General features: G+C 37.8%; 1 protein-coding gene across 14 annotated transcripts in view; it reads left to right on the top strand.

Annotated features, from left to right (window-relative positions):
* Nucleotides 1-15,051, top strand: part of PTPRZ1 (protein tyrosine phosphatase receptor type Z1) — a 124,353-nt gene that overhangs the window by 83,300 nt on the left and 26,002 nt on the right. For 5 of the 14 annotated variants that reach the window (XM_015852881.3, XM_085525004.1, XM_015852871.3 and 2 more), the window contains exons 11-13: nt 2,590-2,633; nt 5,171-8,726; nt 12,374-12,518. In XM_015852881.3, the coding sequence (XP_015708367.3) occupies nt 2,590-2,633; nt 5,171-8,726; nt 12,374-12,518 (3,745 nt within the window). Of the gene's footprint in view, nt 1-2,589; nt 2,634-5,170; nt 8,727-12,373; nt 15,045-15,051 lie in introns of all 14 variants that reach the window. The other 9 variants (XM_015852899.3, XM_085525425.1, XM_085525488.1 and 6 more) reach the window with 4 other exon arrangements.

Here is a 15,051-nt window from a genome sequence, read left to right as displayed (position 1 = left end):
TGTAACTTGTCTTTGTGAGTAATTTTTGTCCTAAAAAAGCACTAAACGTATCACAAATGTTTCACTTGGGAGATGCATTTTTCTAATTTTATATGATATAAATGTAGACATCTGAAAACTAATTCAAACAAAAGAAACAGGCTCTACTTTGTTTTTTTCTTCCAGTGGCATTTATTACATAAGACAGTATAGAACTGAAATGAATTTATGACATGCCTGTTGTTCTTACAGCTGCAGATCAGATTGCTTTAAAGGATTTTTTAAAGATTTGCTTTGAATTTAAATGTAGGGAATTTCCCTTTTTTGTCTTTGTTTTGTCCTTTCTTTGTCTGTCATTAAAATGCACTATTATGTGAAAATATAACTTCAAAACTTTCTGACTAATGATTTAACTATTTAAAATGTAAGCTCTAGAATAAGCAGTATGTGGTTCCAGAAGAAATAAACAAGCTTGTTTATCAACCTACATCAATGGGGTGTTTTTTGGGGGGTGGCTCTTCTGATCAGTAGGTGGCTGTTTTGTACAAAATGCTGTCAAATAAAAATCACAGCAAGAGAGTTAACAGAACTTCTATTAGTGTGTCTCTCTGAGGCTTGTGACAAATATGTTTATGTAACCAACCCAAATTAAACTGTCTTGGTAAAATGGCTGACTAATTTTGTTTATTTATCTGTAAATGTATGTGTGTGCGAATGTATAAATACCTCTCAATAAGAGCAAGAGTGAGAAACTTGAGTTTCCTGATCCTGGAATGAGGGGACATGTAGCTTACTGTGTAATACAGTGCAATCAACAAGTTTCATTTTTCTTGTGAAGTCTGATTAAAGCTCAACTGAAGACTAGTGACCAGAGAATGAATAGATAGCATTTTTTCTGTATTATTTTTCTTTACAGAAAAGATTTTGAGTGCATAATATATGGTATGGGTCTAAGTTAATGTCATATGATGTTTGATTTCTATAATTGAGAAGCCAGGGAATATCATTATCTCCTCCTCCACCCCTTCTTCCCTCCCCTCCCCTCCTCTCCCCTTCCCTCCCCTTCCCTCCCCTCCCCTCCTCTCCCCTCCTTGCCCCGGAGCCTCCTAGGCTTCCAGGAGTCAGAGGTAAGATTGTTTTTCTCTATCTCATTAATAAAAGATTATGACATTACCAGTTGCCAAGTGCTTGGTAATTTATAAAACTTAGTTACAAAAGAACAATTTATGGAACTTTTTCTGCAGGTTCAGTCAAGATGTTTTTATGTGCTAGAATCTATAGAAAAAACTGAGCATGTTGGTGTGATAGATTTTACCTAATTGTATGTTGCATATAATACATGTCTCAAACTTTTGGAAACACAGATGTGAACAGACCTTACAGAATACAAATTAAGACCCCGCCTGACTTTGCAGAAATGAGAAGTGTGGAAATTACATTTTTATACTATTGTATGGAGACAGCTACATTTGGGAATCACTGAGGAGCTGCAGACATGTAATTCCACAGGATGTTATTGTTAGAATCACTTCCCAGACTAAGAGGCTGACATTTTCACAGTGCAAATCAGCTTCAGAATACATTCGAGCACAGATAAATATCTTAGAAAGATCCAGAAAGGAAATGCGCTTTTCTTTGGCTCAAGAGAGCAGTGAAATGACTTAACATTGTGGAAAGGTATAGGATTTCACCACTTGAGGCCATGCGAGTTCCTACCAGAGATCTGCAGGTTTCTCACAGCCTGCTTTGAAGCCTCTCTTGCTGACTGCTATCACAACCAGATTACTGTGTTGGTCAAAAAAGACAGTGATAAAGAAGACAATAGACTATCTCTAAATTTTAGAGAGAAAGAATTTCACATGAGTTCTTGCTTTTGCTATAATTGCTATTTATTCAGAAAAAGCAAGGAAGACCTTAAAACTTTTAGTACAGTATCCAATACCTTCTTATTGTCCCCAGTTTTGTGGAATGTGATACAGTTAGGTTCTGTTCCTTTCACTATAGCAAGTAGAGAGTGAGTTTGAAGAAGACATTAAGCACTGGCTGTTAAGAATAGGTTGGTCTCTGTGGCCTGCCCTGACAGAAGTGGATGCCAGCTTACTGCATGCTGAATAGGGTGGCATGACTTACACTAGCACCTAACTCTAAGCACTGAGTGCACAAATGAGGAATTTTCTGTATGGGAATTAGAGAACAGACCATTTTACAAGAGTATGTTTGAAACTTTCAGAGTAAAAGTAAGAAAATAGTTGATTCCCAAACTTACTTTTTCTGTTTACTGTTTGCTCTACATTAAACTTTGATTTCTTGTAGATAGTATTCTCATAAACTTAGGTGTGGTTCTGTAGTGCAGATCCAGCATGTAATGGAGTATCAAATTAGCTCCAGTCAGAACTGTTGCAGCAGGAAGTCTCCTGTATACATGAGTACTGCTATCCTTAAAGCTAATGCTCTCTCCAGTTAGTTCGCCACTCCTTCAAACACAACCCTACAAAATATTTTAGTCTGAGTCACAATAAATATACTAATTAATCAACTGAGTCCTTGCAGAATTAATAATTCTGTGAATTTAAAATGTTCGGTGATATGGTTTGTATTTTTGTTTTATAGAGTCTGACCTCATTCCTGAACTGAATGAAACTGAAGATTATGAGGTATAGCATTAATTTATTTTTTAAAGCGTATTTCAATGTGATAAACACATTTCAACAAAATAAAACTGATATTCTGTAAGGATTTGCAGGTCTGTTTCCCCAACTGAATGTATTGTCTGCATTTATATATACATGCATATGTACATGCATACAACCTTCACTTTCAGCGCTATTTCTCCCTAGGTAACCCTAGGGATACCTCCCTACCTACACATTTATCTGGAACTAGAGATACATGGAGAACTGAGGGAAATTACAGCATATGCTGAAATATTTTTGAGAATAGCCCATCCAGTTACTCTTACCTCTGAGTAAATTCAATGACAAAACTATGAATTTAGGAGAATCAAAGTTATTGTGTAGTATTAAGCTTTTTAGAATTATTTAAAGAGAAATCTGTCTTGGTCTTGCTTATAGCAGGTAGATCTTATCATGTGATAAACTAGAGTATGGGAGGAAGGCACTTGTCCTTTAAAATAAGATTTGTGTGTGTCTGCCGTTGATTGAAATGAACAGCTATTATTTCTTATCACAGAATTTCAACATTTTGGAGGCTTAGTTACTCTCACATCTTGAATTCAAGTTAGAGATTAAAGCTTATAATATAGCCCTACTTCAAACCATTTTGGATGCTTTTATGACATCTTCTGCAGAATTTAAATTTTATTTCTATATTTGTTAACTTGATTTCTCACATCCCAGCAAGGAGGGAGATGAAAATATTACAATGAAATTTTTAACTCAGATCAATACAGATTTTACAACATGACCAGTTCCTTCAGTAAGATCCACACTGATATCAAGTAATCCCTCAGAAAAATTACTGTTTCAGTCTCTGGCCACAGTATTATCACTGTGTGGCATGTCCTTGTTGGTTAAATGCAGATATAGCTTTTTCTTACCTTTCTACCTATTTACTCTCCCTTCTGTTTGTGAAAGCTGACTAACCATTAACTTAGCTATAGTACCTATATTTGATGTAAATTATGTATTCAGGTTATTATCTTACCTCTGCAGGACAGTCGCTGAGCATTATTACACATCAACTTAGTCAATAACTTTACTTAAACCAAGATAATTTAAAAGTGCAGGCATTGCCCTTCAGAAGACAGGTTTTCACAAATGAGGGGCTGTTCAGTCCAGCCTTGGTTTGAGGAAACACAGTCTAAGGGCATTTGTCCCTACATTTTAGGTATGTACCGCTTGAAATGAAATCCATATCTGAGAGTCGTGTCTGAGGTCCCTTGTATGATGAGTGCAGTAGATGTTCCTGAAAGAAAGGGTGAAGCACAGATGTAGTCTTCTGATTAAGGCCTTCACTCTGGTAGGACTGGATAAAGATTATTATTAACTGTGTATCCTATTTAATAATTTGTTCAGTCACACTTTGTTTTGGACACCTTCCTTCCAAGACTGTTGACTTTGCATTCATCTCTCTATAGTGGCTTGCTCACTTCAGTGCAGGAGAAGGTCATCAGTTCAGCTTAAACTGCAGTAGAAACTAGTTTTACCACTACTACTAGTTCATCATCAAGCCATGTCTTCAAAAGATAAACAGTTTAGACTGTATTTGGAGAGCACCATTTTGCGTGATCAGATAGTGATAGGGCAAGGGTGAATGTCTTTACATTCAAAGAGGGAAGATTTAGATTAGTTAAGAGGAATAAAGAAGGTGATTAAAGAGGCATGGGAACAGGTTGACCAGAGAAGCTGTAGATGCCCCATCCCTAGAGTCATTCATGGGCAGGTTGAATGGGGCTCTGGGCAGACTGATCTGAGGTGGCAACCCTGCCCACAGACAAGAGCTTGGAACTAGGTAGTCTTCAAGGTTCTCTCCAACTCAAGCCATTCTATGATTCTGTTTCCATTTTGTGAGAGGCTTTGTCCTACTGGTATCTGTTAGACATGTGTGCCTTAGAAGACATCGGGCCTTAAAAGTCAAAACCCTAATGTAGACTTTTTAGAAGTTATCATTTGTGTTCAGCAAAGGAAGGTCAGTGACAGGGACCAGGTGGTATCACTCACAACACTTTTGATCCTGTTGTATGATGATCTTTTACATCCTGAAATCATATCATCTAGGAAACGATGATTCATCACATTTAAACACAGACCATATTCTGTTACTATAGTAGTTTAATCGATATCAGAATACTGGTGCAACTCTCTAAAATAATCTGATCATAAAGTCAGTTTTCTTTTATATGTACTGCAAATACAATTGCATTTTATTAGATAGATATAGGCCTTCATGAATAATAAATACTGCGAGTAGTTTTTCTCTCTCATACATTTAAGAATTTATTGAGCACAGATTTTTGTTTGTTTGTCTTGCAAATAGACAGCATTTTCAAGTGAAGAGGATACTTATTCTTGTAACTAAATATGTTGCCAACAAAATTCTCAGAGGTGTCAGTTGTTTTGTCCTTTTTGTTTTTATGAAACCAGATAAATATATTATTGCAGCTTTGGATTTCATTTGTGTGTGGTGTCTATAAGCACTGTTAATTGTCTTCGGCTGTGGTATTTTTTCAAAGGATGAAGCTGATGAAAAAGATACAGAGGTGGATGAAGAAACTGCAGTGATTCCTAGCACTGACAGTGCAATAAAGCAAATAAAGAAGAAAGATTTCCAGATGACTACATCAAGCTACAGTCAAGAAAACATGAGGACAAAACCTAATGAAGCTAAAATAAATAGATACTTAACAAGAGAAGAATTGCCTGGTAAGGATGAGGTTTTCAAGGCAGTTTATTATCCTACTTCTCCACCTGTCAGTGAAACCTCTGAAGAAGAAGATCCTTTTTTGGAATCCCAAACGATTACTGAAATTCCTCCTCAATTCACTGACTCCACCAAAGGCATAGAAGAAGAATACATATACCTTTCTTCAGGCACTGAACCAACCAGGATAACCACTACAGGCCATAGTGGTGAAGATTTCTTATTGTCTCCTTTTAAACCTGATCAGGAATCTGATGACTTTTGGAATTCAGTTCTCACCACTTCTTCAGCACATCTGGTTACAGAGGAGACCTCCCAAGAAGACATCCTTCCTTCAGGAAGCCCAGATATAAGCATGCATGATGTCCTTTACCAAGGCTCTGTTAAATATGTTTCAGAAGGTGCTGCACCCCCAAGGTCTGATGAGCCTCCAAAGCACACATCTTCCTCTGATGGAAATCTGTGGTTTCGTAATGCTACAGAGCTGACAACTCAGTCTGTTGGTACATCGGATAGCAGTCATTTGTCTCAGACTAGTTACACTGAGGCTTATGTAGAGGGATTAAAGCCAGCTACAGTGCCCTATTCCGGCAGCCCAGTGGTTTCACAAGACACATCAGATGCGGATTTAGAATTGCCACATTATACTACTTTTGCTTTCTCCTCTGCTGAATTATCACCTCACTCTTTCTCTTCAAGCTCTGGAGAATATGGTTCTGCTTCTGCTGCCAGTGAGGTACTCTCTCAGACAACTCAACCAGTCTATAATGGTGAGATACCTCTTCAACCTTCCTACAGTAGTGAAGTGTTTCCTCTAGTCACCCCTTTATTGTTTGACTCTCAGATGCTCGACACTACCCCTGCTACATCAGATAGTGATGTGACCTTGCATGCTACACCTGTATTTCCCAGTGTTGATGTGTCATTTGAACCCACCCTGTCTTCCTATGATGATGTACCTTTGCTTACATTTTCCTCTGCTTCCTCCAGTAGTAAAATGTTTCACCGTCTGTACACAGTTTCTCAAATGTTTCCACAAAGCGCTACTCCGGCTGTTGCAAGTGATAAGGTGTCCCTGCATGCTTCTTTGACGTTGGCAGAGGGTGATACATTAATACAGCCAAGCCTTGCTCAATATGCTGATGTGGTGTCACATCAGACCACTCATGCTGCTTCAGAGACACTGATATTTGGTCATAATAGAACTCACATATTTTCTGAAGTCGAACCATCCAGCAGTGATTTAAATGTGCATGTACTATCTACAATGTCTGAACATCCTTATGCTTTGTCTAGTAATGTGGGCTCCCTCCAAAGCTTTACTGTTTCTTATGACTCTGCAGAATTTGTGCATGGTTCTGTTGACGTATTTCATCAGGATCCTTTATTTAGCAGCTATAACAATGTACTGGTGCATAAACCTTCCTCTGTAACATCACAAGCTGATACTTGGCTGCAGCCTACGCGCTCTCTATCTAGTGATATGGATTGGTCTGAAGCATACTCTGGTAGTGAGTCCCTTTTGCCTGATACAGACACTTTGACCATACATAATGCTTCTTCCTCTGATTCTGTAGATGAAATTACATATGAATCATCTGGCTTTAGTGATGTTAATAAGGTGCTTCAAAAAGGTGATGTGTATGGAGATGAGAAAGAACTGCAAATTTCTTCTTCTTTAAGTGAAACGGCTTCCAGTGCTGAAAGTAAAGTGATACCTGAACTTTCTACATCTGTTTCTAATAATGATGTAATTAAGCAGACCACCTCTCTGCAAGAAAGCCTACTTCCTGTTTCTAGCACAAAGGGAATCCTTCCAGTCTCTCTTGCTTTTCCCACTACTAAGGTATTTGATTATGATATTAGTAAACTTACAGAAAATCGCCTTTCCGTTCAGCCTTTGCATGTTACACCTCCAGCCTCTGATGACACTTTGCTTAGACCTATGCTTAGTGCAATCTCAGAACAAGCTGTCTCTGCCCCTGCTTATAGCAAAGCATTATCTGCGACTCAGCCGTATTTTTATGAGGCCTCAGCTACATTAAATAATGATGCTTTACTGCAGTCCTCCTTCCAGTCTTCTGGCGATGGCACTTTGCTTAACACAGCTGCAGTTGTGCCGAGTGATCCGATATTGGCTGAAAGCTCCAGGGTTTATAAAGATAGTTCTGCATTTGACCAAATATTGCATCAAATGGCACCAGGTTCTGCTACAAACGAAACTATGCTGCCTTCTGCATCTCTACCTTCCGTTGCTGATATGTTGTCAAACACTTTTAGTAAGCCCACAGCATCACTTCAAGGTTTATCTGTTTCTTATGCAAGTGAGGAATATGTTTCATCCAGCTTGTTTAACAGTGAAGATGTTCAGCAGGTTATGCCTTCATTGTACAGTAGCGATGTTTCGTTCCAGCTGACCAGTTTAGAAAATACAAATGCCTTTCCCCCCCAAGCAGCAGATGCAGTAACAACTCCCTTCCTAACAGCTGATGCATTACCACATGTAGCTACTCCTCCAGACAGCCGTACCTCTGCAAGTGTTTTTGAACAAAGTGAGACTGACAGTGTCTCTTCAAGTTCTCCATTTGGTTTTGATCCTGTGCAAATGCCCGCAGTGGTTTCTGATACTGATGTGTCCATTCATCACACCCTTCTTTTACCAAGTGCACATATTTCTGTTACAGCTGCTCCTCCCAAAACTGAGAGCTCTGTAACTTTGAGTAGGTTACTGATTCCTTCCAGAGAATCCTCTGGGTTGTCTCCCAGTGTCATGTCCAGTACCAATTTGTGGCCTTCTGTAGTTGAGGATGACTACGATGAGTATGATGATGGCTTCCCCATAAGTAACTGTATCTCATGCTCTTCCCATAGAGAAGATGAGGATCTGGTAGTAGAGGAACAAAATACAGAGGTAAACAATAACAACCTAATTATAAGCTCACATTCTGAGAAACCTGAAGAAGAAGAGAGAATTTCGACTGCTGCATCAGACAGACAGATAAGCCATGCCACGGACAGACATACATCTGTACCATCTTTGACAGCGAATGTGATACCTGAGAAGCACAACGACACGACATTTTTGGAGAACCATATTCAAACCACTAGTGTCCCATTGCAAAACACATCAGAGTCTAAGTCTTGGGCTGTTTTTACAAGTGATGAAGAAAGTGGTTCTGGCCAAGGTACCTCAGATAGCCTTAATGATAATGAAACGTCAACAGATTTCAGTTTTCCTGACCTTAATGAGACAGACACTGAAGGGGCAGTTGAAGCAGGTAACTCAGAATTAACTCCTGGATCATCACACTCATCAGCCTCGTCTGTAACTAGTGATCACTCATCAGTATTCAACATCTCTGAGGCAGGTTAGTTATGGATAAGTCTAATGCATACCATGGAAAGTTGTGAGGGGGTACTTTTGTGCTGTAGAGTATGAGGTTTATATATAACAGAAGGAGAAGAGGGACAGTGGGGGTGATTAAGGAGGAGCTGGGGAGCAGGGGTGCATACTGAGAAGGTTGCATTGTGCATGCCACTTCTATCTATGTCAAACTTCACCTGAAACTCTTCAGTAGGAAGATTTGTGCCCTGCTTTTGGGTAGATGTGTACCATCAGCTGAAGTTGGGTGGTGCACAGTCTAAGACCTGTTTCAATGTTAATGGTTTGAGTTTTAAAGGTATAAGAGAGATGTAAGTTCTTTGTACAAAGACGTTACCGGAGGAAACTATACCAGCGCAAACATATCTCTGAGATTCTGTTCTGTAAGTGTGGCAGCACATTTTCTCCTTATGTTTTATTTTGTATTTTCTAAGGTGTATTGAGCAAGGAAGAAGATGCTTCAGCTTGATTCTGATTCATCTTAATTTGCATAAACATTCATCTTCATTCTTATTGTTTGTGCCATCTTCAAATTTCAGTAAGATGAATATATTTTCATGCTAGTTTTGCTTATTTCCACTATATCAGAACTGGGTTCTCCTGTACTTGATCATATATATTTTTCCTATTTCTCTTAAAGTCAGTGAGAGATTTTGTGAACTGTGTTTCCAAAGATGAGATCAGAAGGCAAAACTGCACCTTGCATAGATAAGAACCAGATAAATAGAACATATTGCCTTTATATTTAATAATGTGTTGTGGACACTTAAACTATTCAGACAGGAAATTTGAATTTCTTCATGTTAGAATATAGGAAACCCAAGAGTAAAATCAGAAAAAATAACTGTGGCTTGGGGAAAACAGCAAGAAGGTAAAATCGTATTTTAAAAGTAAATTGAACTTAAACATTCACAGCATCTGTAGAGGGCAGTATCGTCCAACTAGATCGGTTTGGAGGGGAGTTTAGACAGCATGTGAAATTTTAGGCTGAATCCTACGAACACAGAGCAAAATGAAATGAAGTTGTACTGCTCATGAGCAACAGAATACTAAAATGAAAAGGTGACAGACTGGCACCATATAATCAGAGCCGGTACAATGTGAAAAATGGAAAACAAAACAAAACAAGAATTAGAAAATATATTGAAATAAAGTAGAAAACATGCCAAAATTGTTATTAGACCTAGCAAATTAGGCACTCTAAAACTGAAACAAAAAGAAAGTTAAGTTCAGTTGGTAAGTGGTTACCTCATGGTTTAAACTGCAAAACACATTTCCTAAAAAATTGGAAAAAAAGAAAAGGAAGATTTCAAAATTCATGTGACAAATGTAAATGAATCTTGCCTCTGAAGATTTAGAATTTACATGATAAGTGTCATTTTAGTTAACAATGAGCTTGAACTGTTACTTCAGAAAAGTACTCCAAAAAGATTATGCATGTCTGGAGTGCAAGTACAGCAGACAGATTTTATCTTCTAAATATTATTGAAAGACATTATACAGTATCACTTCATGTACATTATTTTTTCCAATAAATCATGCCAAATACTGTCTTTTAAAAACTGGAAATTAAGTGTGAGCATGTCTAATGTGGTCTCCTGTGCATCAAAAATATCCTTGCTTAACTCAGATATGAAGTAACAAAAGTAAAAAGAAAAAAGAAAAAAATAAAAAAAGACAAAAGCCCACAAAAAAAAAAAAACCTAAGAAGTTATGTATACATTACTGTGAAGTCATCAAAAATTAATGAGATGCCTTCTTGCTTAGACTGTTCCAGAAGAAAATGTCATTTAAACTTTACTCACTCTTTATTGTAGTAGTTGATGCATATATATGCCTGTTCTGCGTAAGGACTTTCTTTTAAAGACCTCTATAGCTACCTAAATCTTTCAATTTCAGTAAGAGAAATCAACATGAAGTATAATGCACATGATCTAAGCATGCCAATTGTTAGGGTGTAGGAAATCTGCTGTAGGTGAGACTCCCTGTTCAGCTGCCATTGATGGAGTGATGGCCAAAAGGGCAAGAAGCTCCATTACAGGGATCTATTGCTCTTTTTCCCACATAAGAGAATAGGATTTGGTCATGCAGTGTGAAGGAGCCCTGTTATCACACAGATGAGTCTGGGTCTTACCCTGTGAATTACTCTAGAGCTGAACTAGCAAAGTGAATGCCTCAAAGGGATCATATCCTGATCTCTTATACAGATGTGTAGTTTCCTCTTGAATCAGTGTTGATTTTAGTCTACTTGCCAGAAGCTTGGAGACAAATTTTCAGACTCCTTTCTTTTGCCTACAGTCTCTTCACACATGGAGATACAGGATTGAAAAAACAGTGAGTGATTTGGGTGATTGAGCACTTTGAACTCAAGTTGCAAAGACTTAGACATCTTTTTATAGAAAGCCCCAAAACTAAAGCAAATGAAAGCAGATACATGCTTGGAAGCCTATGCTATGTGACCCTGTCAGGTTTTTTATATTGTATTTAGGTTCTATGATTTTTGGTCAATATTTTTTCAGATCCAGCTACATTCCCTCCTCCCTTTTGTCTGAAAACTGCCGTGTAGAATTGGTCTTGAGACCTCACTGGAGTGCAGCTGATTTCTAGTCAGCAATATCCTGTCCCATACAGAGCATTAATCATATTAGGACAATTCACAAAAGCAGAAGATGTGTAGTTATCTTAGAAAATCTAGTAATTAATTCTAAAAAGTGTGGAAGTGATTATTTCTGTATTTTGACTCATCTAATGGTCACAGATTGCAGTCAGCTGCATAGATTTAAAAGAATCAGTTCTTTTGTGTCAAAGTCTATTTTTTCAAGTGTATTCTTCCAAAGGGATGACCAAAGTAAAGTCTGCAGGACTGGTCTTTCCCACCGTTATGTATGCTTCTTTTATGATCTTTTAAAATATATTAGTTTAATCTTCATACAGGTTTCTGTGCCCAGATATTTTCATCATCCAGTATTACAAGGCTGACAGTTATGTGAAATATAGATAATATCTAAATAACAATTTGGTTCCCAATAAACATGGAGGTAGGAAATTTAACTCTGGCTCCATTATAGTTGAAGGAGAAAGTGCTGCAATTGAATGTAAAAGAAACTAGATTTTCTACAAGGCAAGTTACCAAATGAGCAGCATATTAAACTACAGAAGGCTTAAGTGCAATAAAGTAACCACACTGAGATATTCTGTTATAAAATAATAATAATAATAATCACAATTATTAGTCAAGGAGAAGTGATTTGTGTTATGTAAGTGACAGTTTAATATCAGTGTGCTTTACACATTCCAATGTTATAAATTCAGATCCCTTAAATCATTTTACTTTCAGCTAATAAACAGATGAAAATAAAAAACTTTCTTCTCCTATATTTTAACAACAATCTGCTATTCTTACAAAGAAGTCTCCACTGCTGGAAGGCTGAATCACAAAAGCTTGAATACTTTGCTTTACCCTCTGTCTGCTTATTTTCTGTAAGCTGGTTTGCAAATGTATGCATTTTCTGCAGTGCATAGTGAAAAAGAGAGGTAAGTGGTATCAAGTAGGCTCATTACAAAACACCTTCACTCATGCTGTGTGTTTGTCAGTATTTAAACATGGACTGTTTCAATTTTCTCTGACTGCAGAGGCAAGTAATAGTAGCCATGAGTCTCGTATCGGTCTAGCTGAGAGTCTGGAATCAGAGAAGAAGACAGTTATACCACTTGTGGTCGTATCCGCCCTGACTTTTATATGTCTAGTGATTCTTGTGGGTATTCTCATATACTGGAGGTAAGTGGTTGCTTTGTTGTTGTTTTTCGTTTTGGTTTGGTTTGGGGTTTTTTTTTTTCCAGTTTTAAAGAACACTGATTTGAAAAATGTGATTGACATTATTGAGCTGCTTTATAGGAGAGAGACCGGATCTTGTCTCTCACTGTGTCTTTGTTTTGCTCCCAGAGCTGCAGCGGCGTAAAGCAGCAGGCTGGTTTCTTTCCAAAATGCTCAAGTACAATTTGTTTTGCTGAAACATGACAAATACCTTATATCAATACCAAGGCTTTTGTTTACTAATGCTGGAAGCCAAGTGAATTAACAAAACACTGGGAAGAACAGGAGGAAGAAATAAAATAAATAGCATGGAATTGGTTTGTTTTCAATTTCCCCAATCACATAATTATTAAAAAACAAACAAACAAAAAACACTGTTATCAGTTGTTATCAATTTAAGACAAGAATCCATGATCATCAACAGGACCATATACATAAGCAGTTCATAAAGGACTGTAGGAATGGGCTGTAGCTAAAGTGGAATGTGAGACAGAAATTAAGTAATCTGTCAGTATTTTAAAATCACTTCCTGAGTAGCCCTCATTTTCAGTGACCAAAAATTGTTCTGCTTTGCAATCCTGCCCGTCTTAGAATGAGAATTTTTGCCCTCCAGCCTTCGAAACCATTCAACAGGTGATGATGCAGATGAGTTTTGTGCACGCATGCATGCTCAGGTGCCCTCGCAGGCATGTCTTCTGTCACTTGATAAGAAAATAAGAAAAAAAAAGCAGGCTAAAAAGAGGCGGCAGACAAGAGTCCAGAAGACACAACCAATGAGGGAAAAAGACTGAGCCTATTCTATGAAATGAGGTGGTCCTGGAATTCTACAGTCTTTGCTTGGCACAGATTGCTTCCATACAGCCAAAAGCTCTTCCCTCACAGGGGATAAAACAAGGTGGGTTCATTCAGATCCCCTGCCAGGGACAGTTTCTGGGTCTAACCCCAGAGTGTGTCAGGCATTGTATGCAGTAACGCAAGTTGGCCTAAGCTATGAGCCAACCTGTTAGCAATGGGGCAGTGTTCAAGTCTTCATCTTTTCTTTACCGGATGCAGATAAAGCCATGGAGTCTTCCTAGGGACAAAGCTGCTTAGGCTCTCACAGGCTTCCAAAATCCACACATAGCCCTTGCCCCTTCCTGCAAGTGAGAATTGCCAAGGAGGAGACATAGTGGAGTGAAAGAGATGAGTGTTAAGTTGAGCATCACCCTGCCATAGAAACTCTTGCTGTTTTGTGATTGTAGGGACCTGATCCCATCATTGCTTGTATAGTGTTAATGCACAAACTAGCAGTGAGGATCAGAGCCTTGCTCCTGGAAGGCTTCCAGAGCCTGTCCCTTCTTTCATCTATCCAGTCTCCCTTAACCTAAAATGTCTAACAGTAGCAAAGAACCAAATCCCAGAGTGCCTTTGTCACTTCCTGACTACTGTAACCTTTAGGCTGTGGCATCAGGGTCTGGCTCATTGGCTTTGCCTCTCACTTCTTGGTGGTTTGCATCAGCCCAGTACAGAATATATCCCATCCCTCAACAGATAACTCTTAAGAAATTGAATTCAGGCTTCCTTCATTCTAAGGCAAGCATCCTTATAAGTCAGCCAGTCTTTGGCATGATAAAACACAGAAAAGCATTGAATGGGCAGTAGGATTTCTTCCACTTTTCAAATAAGTGGTTAATTGCAAGAATTACACACATTTCTTGATTTATATCTAGTTGGATAATTATATTCTCCATCGCTGGATTTCTAGCTAACCACTTTCATATTGAGAGCCTTTTCCTGTCTTTTATGTTACACAACATGAACATTCATACTCATCTTCCAAAGAGTTTCATCCTTGAGCCTAAATAGTCTTTCAAATCTCTTCTATTTTCCAAAGAACACTACACATTTTAAGACCCAGATTGTGTAGTGCAGTTTATAGTAATCCTACACATGTTACAAGCTTGTTTTTGTCAAATAACATCGTGTTCATTTTGTATTTCTTCTCTGGGAATGAACAATTCTGTAGCATAGGTCTTTCAAAATAAAACAAAAATCCCGTTAGCAGTAATATCTTCTTGAAGTTGAATTTAATCTTTTCTGTATTTCTTGTGTACTACAAAATAAAATGTGGAGCTCTTTTTTTGTTAATCCTTGAGAAAATTTTCTTGGGCTTTATGATAACACCAGTAACGTAGTTGTTATTTCAGTAGAACAAATCACAAGCTGTATGTATTGTAGGTAGGACTTTATAGGCCTCTTTCAAAGATACCAAGACTCTCACCTCATTTTAAAGCCTGTGAAAAATCATTGCTATGTGGCTATAAGCAGTTTAGCTGATTTTGAAATAACTGTTGTAAGTTGACAGGTTTTTTTTTTTATAATGCTTATCTACCTCTTTTTCTTTTATGTGAGCCAATTATTTTCACTCATTAAAGTTAATTAAAAGATTAGATTTACAAGATGTTATTCTATATTCTTTTGGCATGAGTATTCAAAAGAAAATTTGCATGGGTTTATC

Source organism: Coturnix japonica, chromosome 1 (assembly GCF_054131305.1).
Source record: "Coturnix japonica strain WE chromosome 1, WE-NBRP24, whole genome shotgun sequence".
In the NCBI taxonomy this organism is placed as follows: Eukaryota; Metazoa; Chordata; class Aves; order Galliformes; family Phasianidae; genus Coturnix; species Coturnix japonica.
The sequence above is the reverse complement of the archived record's forward strand: the minus strand, read 5'-3'. Positions and strand labels throughout refer to the sequence as shown.